The sequence below is a fragment of the Fusarium odoratissimum genome, assembly GCF_000260195.1.
Source record: "Fusarium odoratissimum NRRL 54006 unplaced genomic scaffold supercont1.4, whole genome shotgun sequence".
NCBI lineage: Eukaryota > Fungi > Ascomycota > Sordariomycetes > Hypocreales > Nectriaceae > Fusarium > Fusarium odoratissimum.
In genome coordinates this window covers 679,905-702,652 of record NW_022158690.1, presented here as the reverse complement: position 1 = coordinate 702,652, position 22,748 = coordinate 679,905, and the positions used below count along the sequence as shown (strand labels likewise).

The following is a 22,748-nucleotide window of genomic DNA, read 5'->3' as shown; positions in this document are numbered from 1 at the left end:
ATTAATGAAACATTCATCATGGTTTCATAGGAAAATACTGGGTTAAAGAGAGTCTAATAATCTGCAACTTATTGCTACTTCAATGTCTGAATCAACTACATACTTCCTTTTCGTGTGAGCCACAGACGATTGTGACAGCACCACGGCCAGTTCAATACGCAGGTCGAGTGATCATCGTCTGGATCTTCCTCGTCTTTTGTACGGATGCTTTTCACTTGATAGAACGCTGTTTGATAAGCACTCTTGTAGGATTTGAGAAGCAGTTTTTGCTTCTTCAGGAAGCTCTCCGGATCTGAGGTATTTCAACACCCACCCAAAGCGGTGCTGTAGCTGAGCCTGGGTCTCGATGTTCCATTTCTTGCCCAGTTCCACGAAAATGATCTCCCAAAAGGTATCATCCCCTGCATAGCTTTCAGAGTACTTGTCAAACACGCTCCTGTGGTGCCCTGGGGACTGCTCATCAACGAATCTTGGCTGTAACTTGGCTGGCTTCTCGGATGCCTTCTTTGAATCGTCATATTTCCAAGGAGGCAGGGTACTCGAGTAGGACGGGTCTCGAAGGCGACGTCTGTGTGCATTCAGGAGCCGTGCGATCTGACAGGCGCCCCCAACAAGAATCTCTGAACGGGGCACACCATCTGCTATCAATTGAGCAAAGGCTTGGTGCCAAATTTCGATTAGGTCAGACCATTCGAAGCGTGGTACAATGGCCGTGCTGGCTGGTTTACCTGTAATTCGTTCCCAGACTTCTCTCCTCAACAGCCTTGGGAGATATGTTGCCCAGAAACCCCCCTTGGACATCCATAATGGGATGATCGAAATCAGTGTACCCTGATTTCTTCAGTAGGGTTTTGAAGTGCCACGAGGTGTCGTGACCGTTCTCTAAAGCCGGAACATGAAAGAAAGGGTCCGTGTAGTCTTTATGCGGTAGACTTGGTCCCAAATGCGCCGCCACCTGACAGTCTTGCATGTAGTCAAACCCGAATTGGGATTGGAGGCAAGCATCCTGTAACCTTTCACGACCTCGGCTTTTGTCTTCCTGACCCCTCGAAGTTCGAGTTGCGATACGATAGTCTCGAAATCAACCTTAATAATACCATTGAGGCTTGTGACGTGAACATCTTGTTCGTGTTTATCGACTATCTCAATCATCAATTCCAAGTCATGGGGATTCCACGTGAGGCTTGCAACCAAGCCATCAAGCCTTGGGCGACCTTGATTGCAGGGTAATGCCCGGTTCAGGCCTTCGTAGCTTCGGCGCGGGAGGCATGGCGGCCTGAGATCTTCCAAACCTTCCCATGATCCAATACAGACGGCAATATTGCTAAATCCCGAGGTAGACAAAGAGTCGATCAGGAGAACATCAATGGTCTCGACGAGCGTAAGTAGGGCAGTATAGTGTCTTAGTACTTCTTCTCCCATATCTGGCGTCGGGTATGGAAACATGGATAACACTGTGACATCAACTCTCTCGATATCAGGTTCTGATAAACGTTGATGGACATGTAGGAATTTTTCTCCGCCAGGAGAGATGTGATCATGGTGTTGCATAGCTCTTTTTCTCACTCCCACTGCTCCTGTTGAATTTAGCTTTACGGCAGCTGCTTGCCCAACATAGATTGGGTCTAGTCGTGTATTTCAACACAGTATCGAATACTTGGTCGACGATAGCCATGTACCAGGAATCATGCCGCTTGATACTCTGTACAATATGATCAGGGAGATCATTTGGAACTACGAGTGTCATGTCAGTTACTGTGCATTATTATGGAAGTCAAAGTAACTCACTCGTGTTGCTCTCTAAGGTACACTTAGAAGCAACCATGATTGCCTTGGTCAGGGTTCTGAGATCTCCTGCTTCCATTTTTCGTGGGACTCCGTTAGGAACCTCTTCAATGTCGATTGCCTCTTGAGGAGGTGCATCAACAAAAGCAGTGTCTTCCTCTGGAGAGTTGTTGTCTAGACCTTCAGCCATCGCTTCAATGGCATTGCTGAATTCGTCGAACATATCAGCCACCTTGGGTTGTTGCGTATGTACGGCCTTGGCTTTGGCAGTAATTCTGAAGTCATTGAGGTTGGACCCCCAAGACGTCTTCTGTGACTGCATGTTGGTTTCGGGGACTTGGTTCAGTTCATGAATGATGCAAGTGTGTGGATGAGTGAGGTAGAGGACGAAGGACAGAAAAGGCGATAGGTGGCTCTTTATATAGAGAGATTTCGTATGAGGTAAGATTCACTGTTAGAAGAAAGCTTTTTTGTTTGATCAAGATGAAAGGTGATTTTCATTTGATACAAACAATATGTTGCTTGTAGACAACTGCCACACACTGTCGACACCAATCACCTACTTGGATGGTCAGAAGTGGCTACTATATGCTCCCCTACGCCCCCTCGAGAAGATACACTATGATCTATAGGTAATATCGCACTTAATAGAATTATAGGGATATCAAAGTGGTTTGGTTGTTGACGGGGAAGTGTCTGTCTTGACATTCAAAAGACTTGACTACTCCAGTTGAAAATATCGCATTAACACAGATATTTGATTATGTACCCTTATTAAGGATGAATAATAACTACTTCTAACCAAACAAATTGAGCATTGTTTGATATTTATGCTTGTGTTTGGTGTTGGATCTTAACATCATAATATTGAAGTGCTCTCTATCTGGCACAAAAGACCATGGCCCAAACCAAGACACACTGCGGCTTTCATGTACAGAAGTAGGATCACAAAGGGATATAGAAACACCCAGACTTGGTTTGCTTTAATTGCTATAGTATGAGCAAATTCTGCCATGTGTGGTAGTGGATCCTAATCTTTGTTTTTTCGTTTCTCTCTTTCCAAAGCCAAGCTTGAGCCAACATTGTAGGCAATCACATAAAAGATTGCCAGCTTTATGTCCTCGCTTCCACACGTAGTATTTGTCCATGTATTGTCGATACAAATAAACGACAATCTGGAGTAGTTGAAGTGGTTTCACGACCCATCATGCTTGTTGATCTCTGCTAACTGTGGCTCACCCACGACCGAGGCAGAATGCAGGCAAGTTCACCATAGGAGGCAACTCTTGAACAAATCAAGACCTGCTGGATTTGGCCGTTGTTGCTACATCTGATGATTGGAGGAATGATTTCTCTTATTTCGCAAAGGAAATCATTAGGGGACGTTTGGAAGGGACCCATGAAGATCTAGAAACTCACTTGTTGTAACGATGATTCTTATCAAAGGTCATTCATTGACCGCTCTCTTTGCTAGTCGCTAAATATCCACATCGCGTCGTAGTACAAATCTCCATTATTTAATCGAGGCCAATGTATAAAGCCACAGATCCCTATCACCATCAAAGTCCCTCCTCATTCTCTCAACTAGCGATCTCTCGTCATCAATAGACAAGGTTGTCTCGCATGCCAGATCCTTCTCTCCTTAACTCCGAGAGCCGCGTCCATCATCGTTTGAGACTCAGATCTCGCTCTTGTGGGTTCACTTCTGGGCTCATCCCAAACCTGCACCTCTTCTACTGATGCTGAGATTTCAAACTCTCCACGGCACAGCACTGTCATGCCCACCGAAATCTCAGCACTTCCGTGTCCTTCTAGCACAGGAATGAGCTGCTGTAGAGTACCGTTCCAAGCAAGCTTTCGTGTAAACTCCAGGCCAACATTTGCAGGCCGATGGCGAAGTGCAGGAAGAATTCTGACCAGAGGATGGATCTTCTGAGCTGTCCGGTTCGTGAGGCGTACCCTGAGTTGCATAAACTCGTCGACGTATGCTACATCCTTTTCAGCTGCATTGCCATCCTTATCTTCGACCGAGATATCAATGTCAACCTCGTCAACCTTGATTGCTTCGATCATTCTCGAGGTCAGTCGAATGCTTCTCAGATCGATCGAGCCACTCCTCTTAGGTAGTGATGTCGTCTTCCACGTTGCTCTAAGGCAGCTGAGAACCCTCTCTCTATACCAAAACCCTTCTCGATTCGCTCGCTCCATTTCAGGTGAAATCTTGCTGGCGCTAACCACGAATTGTCGATTCCGCGAGGGGTTGAGGGTCGGTATTGTGGCATGAGGATCCTCCAGATACACCCTTTTGACTGGAAGAATGACACGGCTCGTGTTTCCAGGCAAGATATCCTCCTGCACAGAAATTCCATCATTGCTCTCCAGTTGCACAATCATCTGGCTGGGCCAGGCGTTGCGAAGATCCACAGACAAGAGACAGTACTCATCAGGTTTGGCAGTAAAGGAACTGCCCAGGCGATCCCACAAGGGCTGAGGAATCTCTCCATGCACGGGTAGTGCATCGATTCGAGCAAGCTCAACACTAGCATTCACCGTCACGGTAAGATCGAGAGAAACCTGTCGTGTGTAGAATTGATCAGGCATCTCTTCTTGCGGGCATCCCAGATGAGTGTAGTCGACCTGGATCGTAGCCGCTGTGAGTCCGGGCTTGCCAAGAATCTCAAAGTCGAAGGTGGCCTCTCCGTTAGGTGCAATATGACGAGTCTGTTGGCTGTTGGGAAGTCGCAACGCCTGCTTCTTCATCAGCGCAAGCTCGTACTCGTAGAGCTCAGAGGGTGTCGCATCTCGGTTATTGATCGCAGTCTGGAGCGGTTCCTGTGTAGAATCCTTAAAGGAGAAGAGCATAAAGTCCACTGGCGTTGATGCAAGATTCTGTAACGTCACTGAAAACACCTGCCTCTCACCCTCCAGGATCATGATGGAGGACTGCGCAAGAGTTGTGGACTTGACAATTACCAGGGGTTGTGCTTGAATGGCAGTGAGACTCAAGCTTTCAGCCTCGAGCTTTGGAGCAAACGGCTTGACATCTGTGACCGCTTCCTCGAGCGCAGCCAAGCCCTTGGCCTTGATCTTGGCTTCCTGCTTTGGAGTCCAAGGCATGGAGAAAACAGGGAATCGTCGCTCACGGCATCCTCGGACCTTGATGATAGCACCCGTGACCTTGACAGTTCCCGCTTCCTTTGCCCTTCCCCTTAATCGGATCACCTGTGTTCGGTATGGCCCGACGACAGTCGCCTCCTTGACAGCATCAAACTGCACGCCCTCGGTAGCCAAGTGGACAGATTCAACATCCACTTCAATATCATAGGGGTTCTGTAGTGTGATCTTGAACGTAGCGTATTCATCAGCCACGAGTGTCTGGTTTACCATCTCATCTGGTTTCTTTAGGAATGGGTTGTAGATGAAAGGGTCAAGGTCTTGGGATGCACGGCTAGCGGTAGCACCAGGAAGGATACTCTTGGAGTGAGCTACTGGCGTTTTGCTGTTGAGTGAGGGCTCAAGCTTGATACCTCGTACAAAGAATTCATCCCAGTACTCAGCTGCTATGTCATTGTAGCCCAACCTCTGCACAAGATTTGCGGTTCTCGATATGCCAGTAGCTAATCGAACTTGCTCGTCTCGGGTGATCATAGGTGAGGCATCCTCTCTCCTAGGTCCTGGAGCAACACCGGAACCGGCTGTTCGCAACAGATCACTCGAGAATCGCAAAACACCATCAAAATCCGGAAGTGCTTCGGAGAAGTTGATGCAAGCCCTTAGAATGTTAAGCTTGACATCTGGAAATCCGAAGAAGCGCGCCGCAGACTGGCCGCGTATCCTAGCAATCACAGCTTCGTCTGAGTCGTCAGCATCTTCGTTGTTCTTGGCGCCGGCCTTCCTTGTCAAATCAAACCCAACAATGCCGTAAGACTTGCAAAGAAGGGTCATTAGAGCTTCTATGCCCTGTTCAACGTCACACTCTCCAATCTCTAGGGCCATGGAGCCACTGCTTGATCCACCGCCTCCTGAGGTCAACGACATCAGTCCGGCCGCAGGATGAATGCCCATGTCTGCAGCACCTCGAGTTCGCGCCTCGACAAGGCCACCGATTAGGACAGACACCAGCTCCCGAATCACCATAGCCTTCTTTCGATGAAGTCCCAAGGGTCCTAGAACAGTTGCTATGCCGCTCAGAATTGACGCTCGGTCGACAGTTGTAAGAAGTTCTGAAGCGCCCGCAGGGAATGCCTTGAAAAGCATCGCTCCGATTTGTTGTCTGGAGGGTGTTACACCAAACCGTGGAGGTGCAACGTATGGCTGCTCGGGGACAATCCCTGTAGCAATCATGGCTAAAGATTCTCGGTTTAGGTAGCCATTACATAGGTGAAGAGCTGAGTATATCTTGGAAAATCGAATGAAGGCCTCGGACATGGGTAGTGGTGGGAGGCTGTCCGATGATACTCTGGAGTATAATGCTATTATACGTTCCAGAAGCTCCGGTAGTAGCCATTGGAGATTTCTAAGATGTTTTGGCTGGTCGGGGTCTTCAGGAGTCGGGTCTGGCGTTTGCTTGTGCGCTGGCTTATCCGGGAATTGGATGAGTACTGTAGGCACATGGAACTCGATGTTGGACCAGCCAAGAAGGAACAGGTTAACCAAGATCAGTTCCAATGCTTTTCCATGCCATAGATGATCATTTACAGATCGCGCAGCCATAGCACCATCACTAAGCTCCTTAATTGAATCCGTCCATCGTCCAGCCTGAAGAAACATGGAACCAACGACAACCGCAGCTCGGCCTTTGGTTCTTAGCCTCCAACGGTCATTCACACCGCCCGAACCAAAGCCCTGCGTTGATATCCGATCGCGACTAGCTGACCGAGAGCTCTCTGTAGTCTCTTGCGGGGCAGGTTGTGGATCTGGTGTTGACCGGTCACTAGCTGGCGGGCTCTGACTATCCGTAGTGATGGGTGGGTTCGATAGGCTGCTCTTTGGAGGTGTTGATGACAACCCTGGTGTTGAACTGCTTGAATGAAGTCCTGGGCGGGCGTTGGCTGGCATAGACATGCGGGCCTGTGTCTTGTCCATAATACCGCCCGCTGAATTAGAGCGCACGGAATGTCGTGAAGAGATACTCGAGCCTCTCCTAAGGAGCCCATTCAACCCTCCTTCACCACCCCACGAACCACCATTAGTATGTTTTGAAGTAGACGAATAAGGCACGGGGGACTCGATGTTGGTCATGGCCTCGAAGGACTTGGCCAGCGTTGTCATCTCAGCGAGGAGAAGCGAAGAGACGTCGCACATAACAGTCCTCAGCGTAGTAACAGTGCAGTTCTCAAGAGGAGGAATATCGACAAGGCCCTCAGGCATTGGAATCTCGGTATCGTGAGGGTTGGCATAATCGAACAGCAAGACTTGGTGTACCAGAGCCTTGGGGTACATGTCGCGCAGGTCTTCTAGTTCCTGGTATAAAGCTCTGATGTTCTTCTCAGTCGTCGTCGGACCTGTGCCATTTATCGACTGTCTCTTATTGAAGCTCTTTTGATGTAGTTCGGTGCCATCTGCCAGAGCTATTATAGCAAGGGGTTCTCGGTATAAGTCGAACGGCGTAAGGGCGAGGTGGGAGGGAGGAGGAACGTGGGTAACGAGGTTGTATATTATGGCACCGTCTGGGTACGCCAGAGGCGAGAACATGTCTGCGTAAGCTGTGTCAGCGCCAACTTGAGCAGTTGAGGGCATCCCTTACTCCTGTTGGGTCGGCCATCAGCGCTGATGTCGCGGAGGTGGACAACATGTTCCTTGTTGAGTCGCTCGACGAAGGAGGCGAATCGGTCTGCTTTAATCTGCCCCAGAGGTAAAAGAAGTGTCTTCACCCTCGCAGGAGCGACGGGGGCTAGAGGATCCAAGCTCATCCTAGCATCTGGTGTTTTCTCAACATGTCCGCCAGCGCAACGTGGTTGGTGTTCTAGTCGGTGACGTCCTCGGGGGCGTCGCAGGGTCTTCGTTTGGTATAAGGTGATGTTAATTACAATCGCATTGTTATGTCAGCGTCGCCTCTTTGAGTTGTTGAGCTGGGCTTCGAAAGTTGAATGTCGCCTTTAATCGCCGGATCTTGAGCTCGGTATCGTACACCTGTCGCATGCGGCTAGGAGCTGCTGTATGAGGTAGCGTACCCTTACATGGGTGGCCGGATCAGGTGGAGCCTCAAGGACCGGAGTCGACTTTTTGCGAGCCGATGACAATAATGCAGAGCATACCAGTCACTTCAAGTCCACGTCAACACTTCACTTATTGTTACTGTTTTATGGCTGATGAGAATGTTCCAAAATGGGTATCAATTCTTTGATGGTCAGCACTGAAACCCCGTGGTATCTCAAAAGCTTGGCCCACGAAGAATCTCCTATACTCCTGGGGTATCGCGATTTTGGCCTCTAACACCCTTTCCAACTTTTGCCGAAATACAACTAACAACTAAATGCTTAATCCTGTCCCAATGAACAGCTGTTCGAAATTTACTTCATCGTTTTCAACCAACTGATGATGGCGGTCCTTGGGGACTTTGCTCTGACGGCTTTCTCTCCCTTGCCTCGGCTTGCAGCTCACTCTCAAAGGTATCAACAGACAAACTCGCTTCTACGAAATCTTCAAGCTCTTCAGTGACAGTTTTGAGCTTCTCCTTTACTGCGACAGCAGCTTCGTGACCGACAATGTGTCGTGCTGGGGGGTTTTCATGCCCACCAATTGCCGAAAGAGCATGAACGGTCTCCATGACCAGTTTATCTGCTGCGCCGGGCGGTAATTTGGGGTAGCGATGTAAAATCTCACCAGGCGCTGCATCTGGTTCGAGGGAAGTACTGGCGGGGGACATAGGTGAAGGTCCGTAGTCAGCTGGTGATGTGGGGTATGGCAGAGCTGTATCTGGATGAGTGTTGAGAACGTTGGCGAGAATGTCGCGAATGCTCGGAGCTGTTTCTGAGTATTGATCATACGCAGGCATTTGAGGCGCAAAGGTGAGGCGATTAGTCAAGGAAAGAATCTCCTTGTTTGGTTGAACAACGGTAACTTTGATGTTGAAGGGCGCAATCTCGTACGCAAGTGAGTCGCAGAACCCTTCGAGAGCCCATGTCGCAGCCGTATATATCGACATGCCTGGTGTGCCAATGTGCCCGCCGGTACTTGTTAGAACAATGATATGCCCTGTGTGCTGAGACCGTAGTTGAGGGAGAGCAGCTCTGATAAAGTTGACCTGGGAGAAGAAGACGGACTCGAACTGGTCGCGCACAAGGTTTTGCGTGAATGGAGTTGTTGATAGCTCCTCTACGGTTCCCACGACAGCTTAAGAGTGATTGAGTCAGTAAAATGCGTCATCTTGAGCCCAAGAATGCAGCCCCCAACATACCATCGGATTTACAGCATAGCAGGATATCGATCCGCCCAAAGACCTGCACAGCCTCGGCGACAGCAGCTCCACAGCTTCCCATGGCAGCCCCATCGCATCGGATACCACGTATACGATCCTTCCACCCCTCGCGATCCTTTCTGGAGCTCTTACACTCATTCACGAGCTCGCGAAACTCGGCGCTGCGGTCCTCATGATCGATCTCGTAGGGCGGTAAACATGCGACAACGTAGTCGCCATGTGATAGCAGTAGCCGGATGAGTCGGACGGACAGGGGGGAGAGAGCTGAAGTGAGGAGCCATGTTCGCGGCGAATTGTGCGTGGCTGTGGAAGGGTTGGAGTCAGCGTCGGCCATTATAATGGCTTGTACATGATTTGATAGTGTTTTGGTTGCGCCCCAAGCAGTCAGTGGCAATTATCGCGTTTTCCTTGCTCTTTTCAATGTCTTTGATTATGTAACCCAGACGCACAATCTCCAAAAAAAGAAAAAAAAAAAAGTTGCCAACCTCAGCAAGAGGAATTGGTCGCAATTGATGGACTATGCCAAGGTATGAAAATAGAGTGAAATGCGGGAGAAGTAGCAAAGTGTGGAGTCGTAGGTAGAGCTTAGCTGAGCTTCGCTTGAAGAAATTACATCATTGGGGATGGAGATTAATGGGAGAGCATATTGAACCAAAACATGCAACTTTGAACGCCTGATCCTTGACAAGCCCAAAATTTTTAAGACAGAAACAGAAAAGACGAGAAGCTAAAGAGATTAATGGCCTCTTTATATGAAAGCAAAACAAGACGAAAAAGGAATACGCCGAAGGAGCTGAATGCCAGGGATGGAAAAGCTAAAGTTAAAAGACAAAGTAAAATAAATAAAATCGATAGCTAACAGCGTAAAAAAAAAAAGCTGGGGACTTACGAAAGGAGGGGTTCGGTATTGAGTGACTGTTATGTCGTGGGGTAACGGTAAATGCCATGTCGTGAGCGCCACGCGTTGGTGTTGGCCGTTGTGGCCCCAGCATGGTTATCGTATAAGTCAAATTGACTGATATAGAATGATTGGTTTGTGATAAGACAAAAACAATGTTGTTTCTGTTTGTTAATGTCTTTATCCTCTTTCAAGTTGTGATAGTCTTTCTTCTTCTGGACATAAACCAGAAGTTTCAGGCGAATAGCTTCTTAGGAAAACATCCAGAAGCCGTATAACCTAAAACCTCAACACTGGCGAATAGTAGGATCCAAGGTTGATGCAGTGGATATGATTTTCAAATCTCCAAGAGTCAGTTCTCGACCGCCATTAACCCGTGTAAGTCAAAGAGCGGACCCCAAATTTGATCAACCTGAAGACTAAGATGCAGCTACTATGCACCTAGGGTCTCGATATGGCCGATTGGATGATCAAGCAATCGGTCAGCACTTTTGCCGACGCAAGCTGCACTCGTGTGGAGTTTGGTGAACAAAAGAGCTCGGGGTTGTCGAGTGTTGGTCGCAGTGGGCGCGAAGGATTCATATAAGCAGCAGTAGTAGTGACTTTAGTGTTTTGAGGCCATAGGCAAGGGCATGAATGAACAGCGCATATATAATTGCAATGATGTTTCTGAGATTGGATGTCAAGTCGTTGGCTGGGTCCTTGTAGGGCTGGTGTAAAAGTGAGACTTTCCAAAGACATCCAAGACAACGGAACATGTAGAGAATACGAAGAACTGAAATAGGAATTCAGGAACTAATAAAAGAACAGACGAATATTACTTGTACTTGTTTCTCTTTTTGGATCAGGCGGGGGGAACGAGAAAACAAAGAGAAAAGAAAGATTGAGGTGATTTGGTCCATCCCTCATCCAATGCCCCATATTGACGACAAGGGCGAAACATTTACCATCCATGTAATGGCCTGGCATGGCATGGCATGGATATGTACAAAGTAGCGTAGCGTGAGGTAAGGTAGCCCAACTTTTGAACAGGTAACATTAAACCAAACTGAACCTAACCTAACCACACCACCAAAATAGACTCCATAGATACAGAGAGTTACAGAACAAACTTCCTACTTTCAACGTCCATGCTTGTCTGTCTTGTGGGTCCAGAGACTGTATTGCATCGCATTCGCATCGCATAGCATTGCCCTCAAGACTGACTTTCTTGGCTGTCTGGGTGATCAACAAGGCTGCAACCGAGACATCCGATTAGAGAGAGACGATTTGTTACGTATCGTCACCGTGACAGTTTGTGTCTGTGTCCTACGATATCTCGTACATAGACGACACACGGACAGATGACAAGTTTGGTTATAATGCACTTACATGTATGTGTGTACCAACATGCAGAGGGAATGGGGTTGATGTGGGCTTCTAAGAGACATGAGGGAAAACCCAAAGTCACGCCAGTTTCATATGTTTCCGATCCGCCTGCCGCTGTCATAGGGCAGAAATAGTTTCTAACCCCTGTCGCCTGAGGGTTGAGATAGGGATCTTTGAGGTGTGAGGCGGCAGACGAGTCAGGTCACGACAGGGAATGGAGGGTCAAAATCAAATTCCAAATACCAGGCCCTGGACTTTGGACTGGTCTTGGCTCTGGGGTACTTACTCTAGTAGTGTCTAGTATCTCTAGTTTTATCTTTACACAAGATGTTACTCGTACTGCATGAACATCAAATCACACGACAGAAGACGTTGAATCTATATCACCAGACATTTCTTATTTCATGCAACACAGCAACTGCATACTCTACCGCCTCACTCTCGCTCTTCTCTCTCTTGAATCATGGTCCCTCAAAAAAACACATGAAACGATGAAACGCCATCTCAAACTCACAAGCCAATACCATGGGTAGACCCTTGTCAATCTGGCCTACCAGGGCTTAGGCTCTTTTTATTTTTTATTTTCTTTTTATTTTCATTTTTTTTAAATGACGACGTCGCAAAAAACTGTCCTCAACTCGTCTTATCCAGATCCTCATAACTAATTCTTGCAACCCAATCGACCCTCAAAAGGGGTCGTCGTCGGACAATCCTTTCCTCTGCTTGGCTGATAAACGTGAAATTGCCGATCTCACCAACATTCGGCACCACCACAACATAGAGCGAGACGCTACTGTCGGCAGTGGCCCTGAGAAGAGTTACCGTCACGTCCACGAATAGGAGGGCCAGCCTTGGCCGTTAGAGGCCTTTGCCCTGTACCCCGTAGCTGTAAGTTAGTGCCAAGAAGGCCTAGAACCACCAGGTCAGCTTCCATGAGGGGTGGAAAATGGAGCTGATTGGCTGCTCGGCAGTGGACGCTGGGTTCTCCGAGGCAGGGTCTTCTGCTTCATCTCAAAATCAATTTCTCACTGCATGCATTAAATGTCTGCTAACAAATGCCCTGTCGGCTGTCAATTGTCATTATAACGCCTATAGTCTTTCTGTGTAGGTATTGAGGTATTTCCCCATGTTGAATAATCTCGCAAACATTATACACTAGCACAATACAGTATAACATAACCCATTTACCCTTGTCAACATTTCACGGTTCATTCTCTTCGGTCCGATCTCGCACTGGCAGATAATGATTGACATTTAAATCACACAGAAACACAAATCACAACGCACAAACCCCGCACAAACTATCAACTCCTTAACCACGCTTGCTACGACAGGGACTTTTGCATACAGGACCTTACAGAGTTTCGAACCAAAAGAGCTCGAGCCCTCCTTAGTCCTAGACAATCACGGCGAGAAAAGGAGCTTGTCTTCCGTCTTAACACTTCGATAACCTTCTAAACAGGGATAATTAACTTTGCCATAGTAACCTAGACCTAGTCATGCTCAGACTATCAGCATCCCATGACTGACTCTTTGAAACCATCTTTCATAGGAAAGCTTCCGAGCACAGCTGGGCACACCTCACTGTGGCCTGTTGTTATCGGCCTATCGGGTCAATTCCACTGCACGAGGATAGGTGATACGTGAAATATGTTTGGTATCACCGTCACACAGACCGTTGCGATCTCGAAGATATACTTTGATCTTGAAACGCGGTCCGTCACTAGCTTAGCTCGGTTCCCTTTGAGATTCAACGTGTTTTCTCCTTTATTTGTGATAACATCTTCTGCATAACTCGTAAGGACAAAGCCAATCGGATTATTACAACACGTTGGCAAAACCGTTAGCAATTGAGGACACTCTCCGGATAATTTAGAAAGTCAATATGTGCGTGCCGCAGTTAGCTTGGTAAGATTGTTGCATTTAACCGGAAGTTTCTTTTGAACCAGGCACAGAAAGCTTGCAATATCCTTCTGATCGTGATAACTCATTCAGGTGTCGCTGCAACTCGGTACATGTGCCCGCAGACTGCTAGGTATATCATCCTCACGCTTTACTCCTAACGAACAGCCAAACTCATCAAACTTGATCTTGAATTAGATTTCACCCCCTGATCACATCTCCTTTGTCCACCGATTCATTAAACCTTGGCATTTAGTGCTTGGTGTTCTTGATGTCGGCAACTTCCTCCCGGATGCTGGGCGTGCGGGCGCCTTCAGGACCCTCGGCATCGAGCTTGCTGTGAAGGTCGCCAACACCAAAGAGCTCGTCCATCTGCTCCAAACTGAGACCCTTGGTCTCGGGAACGAAGAACCAGACAAAGATACCCATGAGAAGATCGAAACTGCCGAACATGAAGAACATACCCTGTCAAGTTTTGATTAGCTATCTCAAACTCATCAAGATAATGGCATCGAATACTTACGTAGCCGGCAGGTCCCATGGTCTTTTGCATGGTCAGCACAGTTCGGGCAATGATGAAGTTGAACAGCCACTGAGTAGCGGCACCGATGGCGACATTCAGAGCTCGAAGACGGGCAGTGGGAATCTCAGAGACGAGAATCCAGCAGCAAGGTCCCCAACCGAACTGGAAGAGAGCAGCCCAGAGGTAAATGCACACAATAGCAACGTATCCAAAAGCAGAGATGCCTTGACCAGCAACAGGAGGCTCGACGCGACCGTAGATACCGATGATGTACATGGTAAGAGCCTGAGCAGCACTGGTCCACAGAAGACTGCGTCGTCGACCGAGAGAGTCGGCACAGAAGATGAGGAAAGTAGCACAACCCAAGACCTTGACGATACCGTAGACACCAGTGGCAAAGAGTGAGACTGTTGTACCAGTCATACCGAGAGATTGGAAGATCTGAGGAGCGTAGTAGTTGACAGCATTAACACCTGTCATTTGTTGGCAGATCATGAGGAGAACAGAGATGATAGCTCGCTTTCGGTTTCCGGGGATGGTGACGAGTTCCTTCCAGAGAGTTGAGGCAGAGGCGTCGCCGGTCAATCGCTTCTCAGCTTCGAGCTGAGCAGACATCTCCTGAATCTCAGCCTGGACATACTCGTGGTCCTCGGGAAGCCTATGAGAAGCAATGTTATTTAAGGGTGCCTGTTTCAGTTCAAAAATTGACTTACATGCGAAGGTCGATGAGAATAGACTTGGCACGTTCCCAGTCATCCTTGCGTGCACACCATCGAGGGCTGTTCATTGTTAGCGAATATTTCCTTTGTATATGGAATCGACATGTCCTACCTTTCAGGGGCCAGCAGCATGCAAGTGATCAGGAGGCTAGAACCGGTCAGTCTATAGTCTTTGATATCACAACGTTGATTCTTACACGGCGGGGAGAGCCTGGAGAGCTAGGGGCAGGGCGTAGACCGTGGGAGCCTTGAGATGGAGGAGAGCGCCATAGTTGACCCTGATGTTATGTTAGGCTGGCTTCATAAGACGATATCAATAGTTCTAGCTTACCAGAACGAAAGCATGACACCAGTAACGATGAATAGCTGATAGAAAGCTATACAGAGTTAGTAACAGCCCCCATAGACTTGCGAAAGAAAGACTCACAGGTCAAACCACCACGGATAGCTCGAGGTGCACATTCAGACACGTAAAGGGGTACCAAGGACGAAGCAGCTCCGACACCCAGACCACCAACAAAGCGACCAACGTACATGAGGGGAAGAGAACCATTAGCAGTGGAGGCAGCCTGAAGAATAACACCGATAGTGGTGACAATACCGGTTCCAACGAGACACCATCGTCGACCATACTTCTCAGTAAAGTACGAAGTGAAAAAACAAGCAGCGAAGCAACCAGCCTGGAGAGTAGAGACAATGTTCTGGTCAAGTGTAACCTTGGCCTCAGGAGTATAGTTGAATCGCTCCTGTGTGGCCTTCATAGCGAGGACACCGCCGATAGCTCCAGTGTCCCAACCGAACAACATACCGCCGAAGCATGAGCCAGCGACGATGGCGAAGACACGCCAGTTGTAAATCTCCTCGGGGTCAGTTTTCATCGCATCATTGCGAATGACCTTCTTGAGGATGCCCGCTAGACCCATGGCTGCGGTATTGGAAGACAACTATGGGGGGTGGTTGAGTGGCGATAGCCGAGGATCGTTGAGATGGGAGTGGGCTCCAAGCTAAGAACAATAGAGGGTATGCTTTAAATATAAGCTTGTTTCCCCGGATTTTGAGTCGAAACAAAGATGTGGAGCTGTCAATATATAAGAGGCAAGCTCGAAGGTCGAAATGCACCAATAATTGATTGTGGTGTGATCTCTGAAGAGAAAATCTGAATCTCGAGGGGAGCTCGCAGGATATTAAATGATCGTCCGGCTAAGGTCCAGTGTTCGAGCTATCAAGCTCCCCCAGACACTCCAGACCACCACCACCCGAAACTGATCGTCCAACGACCAGTGACAGCCAAGTCTGGGGTCGCATCAAGACGACTCTCACCCCCAATATCGGCGCATCGGCCTTATTGGTGTAAGATAGAAACTCCCCATGTCAATTGCACAGATTGTTGAGGAGGGTTTGATGCGTTGCCTGTCTGTGCAAATTAGAGGCACAGACTAGACAGTCGACGCAGACTCACGCCCGAATGAAACCACAACCCTTGTCAATATCCTGTTTCGCATCGATATTACCAGCACTCGCTCAAGCTATAGCCATACAAGCTCTTTCGATGCTCGTCCCAAGGTTCAAAACACCATCTGCCCGCGAGGCTCGACATAGTGAGTATACCAGTCCAAAGCCGAGACAGTAGAATAACCGTATATCCATAAGCGCATGAATTGGTTCGCTTAGTCTAAAGATCTCGGCGGATAAAAAAGTCCACGAATCGACTTTCACCTGTCGTCAAAAAGTGGCTGCGCTATCAAGCGCGGAAGAAGCAACGTACCCCAATGTTGCGAAATGCCCAGACGCCGCTGAGAGGAATCCGAGACGAACTTTGGGGGCACTGTAGATTCTTCCCAAGATGTCACCGAGGCCTTGACAACTCACATGCGGGCGTCTTTGATCATTCTCGCCAACATGCGGGGGAGTGACAGAGACTGCCGCGTGGATCCTGGGGTTGTGGAGAGAAGCTCCACTGGTGGCTCTCCGTCTGGGGCGTCCGCCGGCTGAAGTCGATTGATTATGACATGGGTGTTGGGGAGAGTTGTGATCGTCTTCATGATCTGATACGTGGAATTGAGTCTCTCCGGCGGGGATCGCACATGAGTCTAGCCTCTAGGCAACTTAAACTATGAGCGAATGCGGAGCTTTCTTTTAAGGTTATATCGTGTCGAAATGAACGAATGTGATCACCTCAGCCTCAACAGCCAAGCTTCTAAGACTGATGAATCTACTCCGGAAGTCATTCTGTGCCAAGATTTGGGACAAGCTGCAGGCCCTCCCCGCAAAGAAGGCATAGACGAAGCGGGGAGCAGGACTTCAGATGAGGAGAAGATAATATGATGCTTTGATTGATGGGATCTTTCAAATCCCGTGTCCTCCATCTAATTTCTTCCACTCAAGCCTACCTCTTGTCCTAACATTTGGGGTTAAGCATTCATCTCTTTCTCTAGCCAGCCAGGGATGGGAGGAGTCTTGGCCCATCCATCGAGATAGCTTTCCTTGTTCACCCCAACCCCCGAGGGCTTGGCATATATAGCAGAGACATACCAGACCGACTCACCAGCTTTGATGGTATGTTGCAGAGTTGGAATTGTGCTCCTGCTCTCAACCAAGTTCGAGTTCGGATCTGCATTAACCAGCATAGCCTGACGTTGTTCCGCCGGCTCTAAAGCTTTGATGCCAACAGCGCCTTTCGATACTGCAAAAGCCCCCGACTTTCCGCTTGCCCAACCATCGGGCGTCTTTAGATCGTAATTGCCAATGATCTTGGGAGATGTTCCCTCGTGCTTTGTTTCATCGTATGGTTCAAGATATCGTCCATTAGTTGAGTTGACATTGGAAATAGCAAAGGAGCCATCCGCCGTCATGACCTCACGACCACTCTTGATATGATGAACTCGAAGATGCCAGTTGGGGGTTTCTTCTTGTGAAGGAATCAAGATGGTGCGAATTGTGACATCTGGGAAAGGCTTCCAAATCGAGACGAGAACTGGGGTACCTTCGCGGTCCTCGATCCCCGCATACTCGCAAAGCCTTCGGGTCTTCCAGTACTCGCCCCCATCATCCGAGAGCCCGAGTTGCGATGCCAGTGCATACTGTTCTAGGGAAAAGAGACCGGGGGGTACCGAATATCCGTATGCGCTGCTGTAAGCAAATCCGCCGTATTTGGCATGGGTTCCTTTCATTGGGTAGCTGCAAGCTTGTCCTGACGACAGAAGCATGCAGTGGCCGCCAAGGTAACTGCACTAACGTCAGTATCACATGAATATACATATAAGGTAGGATCTACCTCATAATATGACCCGGTTGGCTCAAAGCTTTCATCTTGGGGATTACACCACTAGTTGACTCCTCGTCGGATGTCCAGAAAGGGTGATCTTCTGGTGTTGCCAGGCACATAAATGCGAGGCATGCCCAGTACTAGGAGTTCTCATTAGCAAATTTATCATAAAGTCAATCTATGTGACTCTTACGGGGCTTCCGGGGCTGTTATAGTTCTCCGCCATCTAATTTCGTTAGTTGTCGCCAACAGCATAATCAGGGAGTAACAATACTTACATACATATTTGGGTAAGAATACCCAATCGACAGTGTACCACTTGATGTCCAAATATCACCTTGGGTCTGCCACCAACGCAAGTGACGAAACACAACTCCTTTCACCATGCCCCAAGTCAACGGTGCAGGCAACTCAACATCGGCATGGGCCAGCGCTCCCCAGAAAGAAACCATGGCAAAACGGTAGCCTACGCTTCGACCGTAAGGGATGGCTCTGCCTTCATCGTCAAAGTAATGGATTAAATCCAGAGCGACCTGTTGTGCCCGCCTCTTGAATTCTTCTGCCCGCTTTGGGTCCTCTTCCCCTGCTAACTTGGCGTACAATAGCTGAAGTAGCTGAATTGCGAAACTTGACGAGTAATAGTCCATTTCTGGCGCGTGTCAGTCAGGGCTAAGATCTTGCGACCTCAAACTTACGATGGATGCCTTCTGGTCCATCGTTGGACCAGCCTCCTCCACGATAAAAGGTTTCGAGGTGCTCAATGTCACTGTCAAGTCTTTCCTGGGAGAATTTGCCGCCGTTCTTCTTCAGCCCCAGGTTGGCAAATACACGGAACCATAGCCAATTAGTGTTGGGCATACTGCAAGACGATTAGCCAGTGAATCATTGGTACATTGTTGAGAGCTGACTTCTTCTCGTTGATTGAGTTTCCTAGCCATGTCTCAACATTACTCTTCTCCTTGTCAGAAAGGCTGCTCCAAAACTCGGGGACAACAGCCAACGCCCAGCCTAATAAATCGTCAGTTGTACATCATGATGAGACTTCGTATGGAGGGACCTACCAAGGGGGCACATCTCAACCATTCTTTGGTCATTGTCCTGAGGATAACCCCAATATTCGGGGTTTTCTGGATCAGTCCCTGACTTGATACCCTGAATCCACCATTCCTTGCCTTCGTAATCACCACCACCTGCCAGTAAAGCAGCCAAACCCCAGAGTGGACGGCATATTCCTTCGACTTCTGAAGCAGTCTGGTCGAATCGAACTGCTGTTGCACCGGGACACTTGACACGGGCTTTTTGGGGAGAGAAGAATGGCTCTAGAGGATCAAGAACAGTGCGAAGGAGCTCTTGAACAGATGTGCGATCCTTAATCTCAACCTTGGAAAAGGGGTGTATTCCATTGTATCCAAGACAAAGGGGTTGGTTAGGTGCCATTGTGTTTTATCGAATGGTGTAGCTTGAAGTTAACTGCCAAGATTCATTGAGTGGCAGAGATAGAGCAAAGGATAAACAAGAGATATATACTGAAACTGAGCTATTAGCTTACCCGCAGCTCATGTCACCTACGGCTCCAGGACCACGCATTTTCCCTCTGTCTTTCGCTTTTATCCGTCCATAGCGGGGACAAAGCTCTATGTACATGGCCGGGTTTCCGTGTTGATCAGTGAGGGGTTCAATGCCGCGTGGGATGGTTGACCCCAAGAGTTTGGGGGTTCTGAGCTGATATGACGATTGACAGCCGAAAATGGAGCTATATAAACTTAATCCAACGTCTCGGCAACGGCCAGATTCTTTTAGATAAAATGAAAAAAGAAAAAAAAGAAAAATGAACAACAAACTTGATAGCAAAGGGCTTTGGTGTAACAGTTAAGGCCTTTGTCAGCTTGCTGCAGAGGACCGCAAAAGCGCAGGAGCTACGAGAGCGGCTTACCCTAGACTTCTACCATGTCGCTTTGAATCTTCTTCAAGGCCACCATCAAGAGGCAATTTGAAGGTGTTTCAATCAAACTTCTATGAAAGGCAATTTTTTCTTTTCTTTCAATCTCGATGCTCCTGGAGCTTTTGTGATTCTGCTACATTCGTCGACCAACGGCAAGTGCAAAGTCTTTCCCCCGGCATTGCCCTTTTTCAGATCAGGCTGTGCTGCACCATACCATCTTTGCCGTTTCACGATTATGGCCGACAAACATGAGGAAACTATAACTGTCGGCATCAACGGAGGTGAATCAAATGAAGCACGAAAGAGCGCACTGCCATCGTCTCCCCTCTCCTCAGCCCCTGACCATGAGGATTATGGTACCCTGACGATGGCAGACCAGCTGCCGGATACGCCTTCGACTTCGCTCAATGGTCGAGAAAACACCACAGCGACGACCCCTATGAAGATGGCCAAAGGCAAGCGGAGGGTCCTCGTGAAAAAAGTACCGAAAAAGTCGAAATGGAACGTGGATAACATTCTGACGGATCCTAAATCACCCCTAGCTTCAGCTGATCTCAGAGTAAGGCACTCCGTCTTTTATAACTTGATAAGGTCGCTAACGAAAACAGAGCATACTGTCGAATCCGATGGCCTGGGATACTCTCGACAAAGAAGAGAAGGCAGAAATCCTGGCACTGTTCCCTGATTCCCAGCACATTCTCGGTCCTGGCACGGAGGATGCCTGTCCTGATTTTGCATCACTCATGAACGACGACAGTTTCCGCTACGATTGTGCTGCTTACACAGAAAACATCGCCCAAGGCCGGCATGATCCTGAATGGCTAGCGCATGCTTGGACAGCTCATGAAAGACGCAAGATGGGCGATTTCGACGAATTTCTGGACAACAAGTTCAAAGATGAATGGGATGTCGAGCTACCACCAGAGCTCAAGACAAAGCGAGGACCTGCCGTGTCAAAGGAGGCAAGCGATGTCACAATGGAGGACACTGAGCCAGTGAAGAATGAAAGCGACAAGAAAGAGGACATCGATATGGAGAACAGCACTTCGGAGAAGAAAGACAATCCTGACATTGACTCTGAGGTTGACGAACTTCAAAGATGTGACCCGGCGCACGAGGGACCTATAGCTGTGGCTATTTCACAGCGAAAAAGCTCGATGATGGAGATTGATGGTGACGATACAAGGGATGAGCTTGCTTGAGGATAGAATTTGCGGGTAAAGAGCGAAACGATGAATTGGGGCGTTATTATTCATCCATGATAGAACTACGCCGCAGTTTGACACCGGATGAAATTTGCTTTATTTTGACTTCATTATCATGGCTTGAGCTTGCAAGCTATAGTTAGTTACCTTAGTACCTAGTGTCCATCATGAAAGCGGGAGATGGAGTGGCAGATAGACGGATGACCCACTGAATTTTAGCAACATCCACCACAAACAAGATTCAGGCGCTGATTAGAATATTTCATCTTCTCAGCCTTAAAAAAGATATATTCGCCATTTTAACAGAACGGACAAGTTAACCGACTTCTTTATCGTGACCAGCCACCATTGATACAGCGCTTATTCGAGCCTCAGACGTGCCCTAACATACGATGGCACCAACCTCGAATGTCCATGCTCGATCGCACAGTCTGCTGCTCTTACAGAAACTCCTCAACCTTCGTGACGGCGCAAGCCCTCTTACTCTCGTGATCGACAATCTCGAACAACCTGCGCGACCAGTCCTTAGCGAATTTGTGTCAAGGGCAAAGGTACTAAAAGTCCCCTAAAACGTGAGAGCCAGTATGACTAACGTGGGAAATCCAGATTGCAAAGACACAGGTTATCTTCCTCTCGCTGGTAACACTGAAGAAACCACAAGATGCAGATGTTTTCATAAAAGCTGCGGGGAGAGATCTTCAAACTGTGCGCAAAGACTTGTTGAATCATTATCCTGCTTTCAACCCTCTTTTGGACAAGGGAAAGCCCACTCAAAGTAAGCCCAGCAGAGTCATGATCTGAGGAGGTTATCTCGTTACTAACTGTCTCAAGGGGCCGTTGTGATTGTCGACTCACTAAACGCCTTAGCATCTGCCGCTCCTCAGTCCCTGGCAAGCTTTCTCTCAAGCATCATCACGCCAGCCGTCTCTATCGTCGCCACATACCATGATGATGTACCCATAGTACTTCCAAGGTCGTTCAGCGAGTATGAACCTCATCCCTTCACTGTACTGTGCCACCTCGCTACTGCTATCCTGAGACTATCGAGACTTTACCAAGAGATTGAGCGTCAGAAGGCTCGAAACAGGAGCATTCAGGAGCCAGAGTGGGGTCTGAACGAAGATCGTGAGGGTGTACTTGTCGGTCTTGGAGAGAAGGGCAGAGATCGGAATGAGGACAGCAATGGAGTTGTTATCAATATGGAACTACGACGACGAAGTGGAAGAACAGTTTCAGAAAAGTTTATTCTCAGCTCCAAGGGATTGGTTACAGCGCCGCAACCCGGCAAGGTGTGCTTGCTTACAGACCACCCAATGTTCGCAGCACCAACGGATAGTGGAGAGACCGGCGAAGGAGAGGAGGAACCTGAGAGTACATTCAATCTGGGACTCACAGAGAAGCAACGTAAGGATCGAGAGGGTATTGTATTGCCATACTTTGATGCGCAAACGGACATTGGTGCAGGAGAAGGAGGAAGGATTCTTTACGAAATGGGTAGAGAGGATGACTTTGACGATGAGGAGGATGAGATATAGAGATGAGACACGACTCCTTTCACATAGAATTGACGCATTATGACCTTTGACCTTTGCTGTTGTAGAGTCATGATGATTGACTTTGGCGTTTACAGGTTCCTAAATGACCTTCAGGTTATAGAACCTATCAATCACAGAGTGATAGCAGGAGTGTTTGACACAGCCAGTCAGTATAGAATTTACTTT

General features: G+C 48.3%; 7 protein-coding genes across 10 annotated transcripts; 2 read left to right on the top strand and 5 right to left on the bottom strand.

Annotated features, from left to right (window-relative positions):
• Positions 1 to 171: 171 nt before the first annotated feature.
• FOIG_03382 (uncharacterized protein) lies at positions 172 to 2,107 on the bottom strand (the record flags this gene model as incomplete). The annotated part of the gene is made up of 3 exons (XM_031201225.1): positions 172 to 831; positions 1,658 to 1,734; positions 1,789 to 2,107. The coding sequence occupies 3 exons, from the start codon at positions 2,105 to 2,107 to the stop codon at positions 172 to 174; spliced, it is 1,056 nt and encodes a 351-aa protein (XP_031068749.1).
• A 472-nt stretch (positions 2,108 to 2,579) lies between these two features.
• FOIG_03381 (uncharacterized protein) lies at positions 2,580 to 8,004 on the bottom strand. Of its 2 annotated transcripts, XM_031201223.1 has the most exons (3): positions 7,532 to 8,004; positions 3,205 to 7,481; positions 2,580 to 3,115 (listed from the first exon to the last, which is right to left on the bottom strand). In XM_031201223.1, the coding sequence occupies exons 1-2, from the start codon at positions 7,695 to 7,697 to the stop codon at positions 3,370 to 3,372; spliced, it is 4,278 nt and encodes a 1,425-aa protein (XP_031068747.1). In that variant the 5' UTR covers positions 7,698 to 8,004; the 3' UTR covers positions 2,580 to 3,115; positions 3,205 to 3,369. The 2 variants fall into 2 exon arrangements, with proteins under 2 accessions (XP_031068747.1, XP_031068748.1); XM_031201224.1 differs by lacking the exon at positions 2,580 to 3,115 and having other exon boundaries at positions 3,178 to 7,481.
• Positions 8,005 to 8,057: 53 nt separating this feature from the next.
• FOIG_03380 (uncharacterized protein) lies at positions 8,058 to 11,001 on the bottom strand. 2 transcript variants are annotated; one of them, XM_031201221.1, is made up of 3 exons: positions 10,095 to 11,001; positions 9,185 to 9,508; positions 8,058 to 9,120 (listed from the first exon to the last, which is right to left on the bottom strand). In XM_031201221.1, exons 1-3 carry the CDS (start codon positions 10,195 to 10,197, stop codon positions 8,312 to 8,314), a joined length of 1,236 nt encoding a protein of 411 aa, XP_031068745.1. In that variant the 5' UTR covers positions 10,198 to 11,001; the 3' UTR covers positions 8,058 to 8,311. The 2 variants fall into 2 exon arrangements, with proteins under 2 accessions (XP_031068745.1, XP_031068746.1); XM_031201222.1 differs by lacking the exon at positions 10,095 to 11,001 and having other exon boundaries at positions 9,185 to 10,081.
• A 2,183-nt stretch (positions 11,002 to 13,184) lies between these two features.
• FOIG_03379 (uncharacterized protein) lies at positions 13,185 to 16,344 on the bottom strand. Its single transcript, XM_031201220.1, has 7 exons — positions 15,043 to 16,344; positions 14,947 to 14,992; positions 14,813 to 14,893; positions 14,728 to 14,763; positions 14,610 to 14,675; positions 13,897 to 14,554; positions 13,185 to 13,838 (listed from the first exon to the last, which is right to left on the bottom strand). Exons 1-7 carry the CDS (start codon positions 15,536 to 15,538, stop codon positions 13,626 to 13,628), a joined length of 1,596 nt encoding a protein of 531 aa, XP_031068744.1. The 5' UTR covers positions 15,539 to 16,344; the 3' UTR covers positions 13,185 to 13,625.
• Positions 16,345 to 16,551: 207 nt separating this feature from the next.
• On the bottom strand, positions 16,552 to 19,678 carry FOIG_03378 (uncharacterized protein). Of its 2 annotated transcripts, XM_031201218.1 has the most exons (7): positions 18,942 to 19,678; positions 18,789 to 18,888; positions 18,576 to 18,739; positions 18,159 to 18,529; positions 18,074 to 18,106; positions 17,890 to 18,020; positions 16,552 to 17,840 (listed from the first exon to the last, which is right to left on the bottom strand). In XM_031201218.1, exons 1-7 carry the CDS (start codon positions 19,315 to 19,317, stop codon positions 17,027 to 17,029), a joined length of 1,989 nt encoding a protein of 662 aa, XP_031068742.1. In that variant the 5' UTR covers positions 19,318 to 19,678; the 3' UTR covers positions 16,552 to 17,026. The 2 variants fall into 2 exon arrangements, with proteins under 2 accessions (XP_031068742.1, XP_031068743.1); XM_031201219.1 differs by having other exon boundaries at positions 18,576 to 18,888.
• Positions 19,679 to 19,895: 217 nt separating this feature from the next.
• On the top strand, positions 19,896 to 21,024 carry FOIG_03377 (uncharacterized protein; the record flags this gene model as incomplete). Its single annotated transcript, XM_031201217.1, has 2 exons — positions 19,896 to 20,381; positions 20,431 to 21,024. The coding sequence occupies 2 exons, from the start codon at positions 19,896 to 19,898 to the stop codon at positions 21,022 to 21,024; spliced, it is 1,080 nt and encodes a 359-aa protein (XP_031068741.1).
• Positions 21,025 to 21,419: 395 nt separating this feature from the next.
• FOIG_03376 (elongator complex protein 5) lies at positions 21,420 to 22,562 on the top strand (the record flags this gene model as incomplete). The annotated part of the gene is made up of 3 exons (XM_031201216.1): positions 21,420 to 21,578; positions 21,634 to 21,802; positions 21,859 to 22,562. 3 exons carry the CDS (start codon positions 21,420 to 21,422, stop codon positions 22,560 to 22,562), a joined length of 1,032 nt encoding a protein of 343 aa, XP_031068740.1.
• Positions 22,563 to 22,748: the final 186 nt, after the last annotated feature.

Coding starts and splice junctions, on each gene's coding strand:
- FOIG_03378 (XM_031201218.1), bottom strand. CDS start 19,317: ATGGCACCTAACCAACCCCTTTGTCTTGGATACAATGGAATACACCCC. Junction 18,530..18,575: donor TGGACCAGAAGGCATCCATC/GTAAGTTTGAGG, acceptor GACACGCGCCAG/AAATGGACTATTACTCGTCA. Junction 18,107..18,158: donor ATTCTTACCCAAATATGTAT/GTAAGTATTGTT, acceptor TAACGAAATTAG/ATGGCGGAGAACTATAACAG.
- FOIG_03379 (XM_031201220.1), bottom strand. CDS start 15,538: ATGGGTCTAGCGGGCATCCTCAAGAAGGTCATTCGCAATGATGCGATG. Junction 14,764..14,812: donor CTCCAGGCTCTCCCCGCCGT/GTAAGAATCAAC, acceptor GACCGGTTCTAG/CCTCCTGATCACTTGCATGC. Junction 13,839..13,896: donor CCATGGGACCTGCCGGCTAC/GTAAGTATTCGA, acceptor AAAACTTGACAG/GGTATGTTCTTCATGTTCGG.
- FOIG_03381 (XM_031201223.1), bottom strand. CDS start 7,697: ATGAGCTTGGATCCTCTAGCCCCCGTCGCTCCTGCGAGGGTGAAGACA. Junction 7,482..7,531: donor TGATGGCCGACCCAACAGGA/GTAAGGGATGCC, acceptor CAGCTTACGCAG/ACATGTTCTCGCCTCTGGCG.
- FOIG_03380 (XM_031201221.1), bottom strand. CDS start 10,197: ATGCTGGGGCCACAACGGCCAACACCAACGCGTGGCGCTCACGACATG. Junction 9,509..10,094: donor AATACCGAACCCCTCCTTTC/GTAAGTCCCCAG, acceptor ACCCTTCCACAG/CCACGCACAATTCGCCGCGA. Junction 9,121..9,184: donor GCTATGCTGTAAATCCGATG/GTATGTTGGGGG, acceptor ATCACTCTTAAG/CTGTCGTGGGAACCGTAGAG.